Below are 2,079 nucleotides of genomic sequence, written 5' to 3' on the forward strand. Positions count from 1 at the left end.
TAGTTTGTTTTTTCTCTTTGTTTGCTTTCACAAACACTTATTCGGTGTGGAAATCAAAGGTTAAAAGTCACTTACATAGCTATTGCTTCCCATGCAGAACCAAATATACACCGTAGAAAATACTGTATTAACTACAATGCAGAGCAGCACTCAATATCTGCAATTGTTCCACTTTAGCTTTAAATACATTACTAGGTTTTAGCAACTAGACATCAGTTAGCATTTTGGTGATATTCACATAGTTTGTGTTAGCTAGGGTGCAATTGGCTGTCTTCAAGTTCTCCTCCCTAAAATCCTCATTGCTATTGTTTACACCTTCCTGAATCTCCATATAATCAGACTTACTAATGGTAGAGGCACTTCTGCTTTTCTTTAGGTCAGGGGAAGAGGGGATCTTTGGGCAGCTGGTTACTTGCAAATATTGAGCCTGCTCCTCTCCCTCTGTCTCCCGGTGGTAGAAGTAATTGAAGTTAGACACTATGACGGGCACTGGTAAGGCAATTGTTAATACGCCAGCGATGGCACACAAGGACCCCACGATTTTCCCCCCGATGGTTGTGGGGACCATGTCTCCGTAGCCAACAGTCGTCATGGAAACCACAGCCCACCAGAAGGCGTCAGGGATGCTTGGGAACTGGGACTCGCTCTCGTCGGCCTCTGCAAAGTAGACAGCACTGGAGAAGAGGATGACACCGATGAAGAGGAAAAATATCAAGAGGCCCAGCTCCCGCATGCTGGCCTTGAGAGTCTGCCCCAGGATCTGCAGCCCCTTCGAGTGCCGGGACAGCTTGAAGATCCTGAAAACCCGCACCAAGCGGATGACTCGGAGGATGGCCAAGGACATGGCTTGCTGGCCTTGCTGACCATCCTCTGGCTTCTCGGCCAGCTCCGTCCCTAAGGTGATGAAATAGGGAATGATGGCTACAATGTCTATAATGTTCATGATGTTGGTAAAAAATCCAGCCTTGCTGGGGCAGGCAAAAAACCTCACCAAGAACTCGAAGGAGAACCAGATGATGCAAAGTGTCTCTACGATGAAGAAGGGGTCTGTGAAAGAGGTCGATTGCTGGTACCCCATGCTGCTGTTGGAGTAAGGGGGATGGCTCAGCCCGCTGCCATGCATGTCTTCATTCTCATCACGAAAAATGGGCAATGTTTCCAGGCAAAAGCTCACAATGGAGATTAAAATCACCATGACAGAGACAATAGCTATAATCCTGGCAGGGCCTGAGCTCTCAGGGTACTCGAAGAGCAACCATACTTGTCTCTGAAACTCATTCTCTGGCAGTGGTCTTTCCTCTTCTTTGATGTAGCCTTCGTCCTCCCGAAACATTTCCATTGCTTCTTCCCCCAGTTCATAGAAACGAATCTCCTCCGAGAAGATGTCCAAGGGCACATTAACTGGCCTCCGCAACCTCCCACCAGACTGATAATAGTACAAAATCGCGTCGAAGCTGGGTCTGTTCCGGTCAAAGAAATACTCATTCCTGAGAGGGTCAAAATATCTCATTCTCTTTTTAGGATCCCCTAGCAAGGTCTCTGGAAACTGGGCTAGTGTCTTGAGCTGAGTCTCAAAGCGCAGCCCTGAGATGTTAATGACCACCCTCTCGCAGCATTCATGGTCGGTCTCAGGGTTGTATGTGTCCTGCGGGTGACCAGGAAGAGCTGCAGCCTCGTCTGCAGGATCTCCAGTAGCAACTGTCATACTGGGGTTTAAAAGAAATCCTTATGCTAAACTCTTCCAAGTGCCCAGTGGTGGGATTGGACTCAGGGCACGGCTACTATCCTGCAGAAGGACAGGTACGTAGGTTTGGAAGTGTTTCATGAAAAACGAAGGGATGTTAAAATAAAAGAAAATAAAAAAGGAAAGAAAATTGCCCCTGCTGAGAAAGAGAGAGATGAAATAAAGTTGGGGGGGGAGAGCAGCTCCCTGCGCTAGCATGTCTACCACCTTCCTCAAGGGGTTAATTTGCCTTCTCTGGGACAGAGTTCAGAACTCCCTTCTAAACCAATTAGGTGGAAGAGAGAAAACACCTGAGGAACCTTCATCTATTCACAAAGAGTGTGAAAAACTGTCAT

The 2,079-nt window shown here is 47.3% G+C and overlaps 1 protein-coding gene across 1 annotated transcript; it reads right to left on the minus strand.

Annotated features, from left to right (window-relative positions):
- Positions 1-205: 205 nt before the first annotated feature.
- LOC311219111 (potassium voltage-gated channel subfamily A member 2) lies at positions 206-1,705 on the minus strand (the record flags this gene model as incomplete). The annotated part of the gene is made up of 1 exon (XM_084302108.1): positions 206-1,705. The coding sequence occupies one exon, from the start codon at positions 1,703-1,705 to the stop codon at positions 206-208; it is 1,500 nt and encodes a 499-aa protein (XP_084158234.1).
- Positions 1,706-2,079: the final 374 nt, after the last annotated feature.

This window comes from Netta rufina (assembly GCF_964035555.1).
Source record: "Netta rufina genome assembly, chromosome: 26".
NCBI lineage: Eukaryota > Metazoa > Chordata > Aves > Anseriformes > Anatidae > Netta > Netta rufina.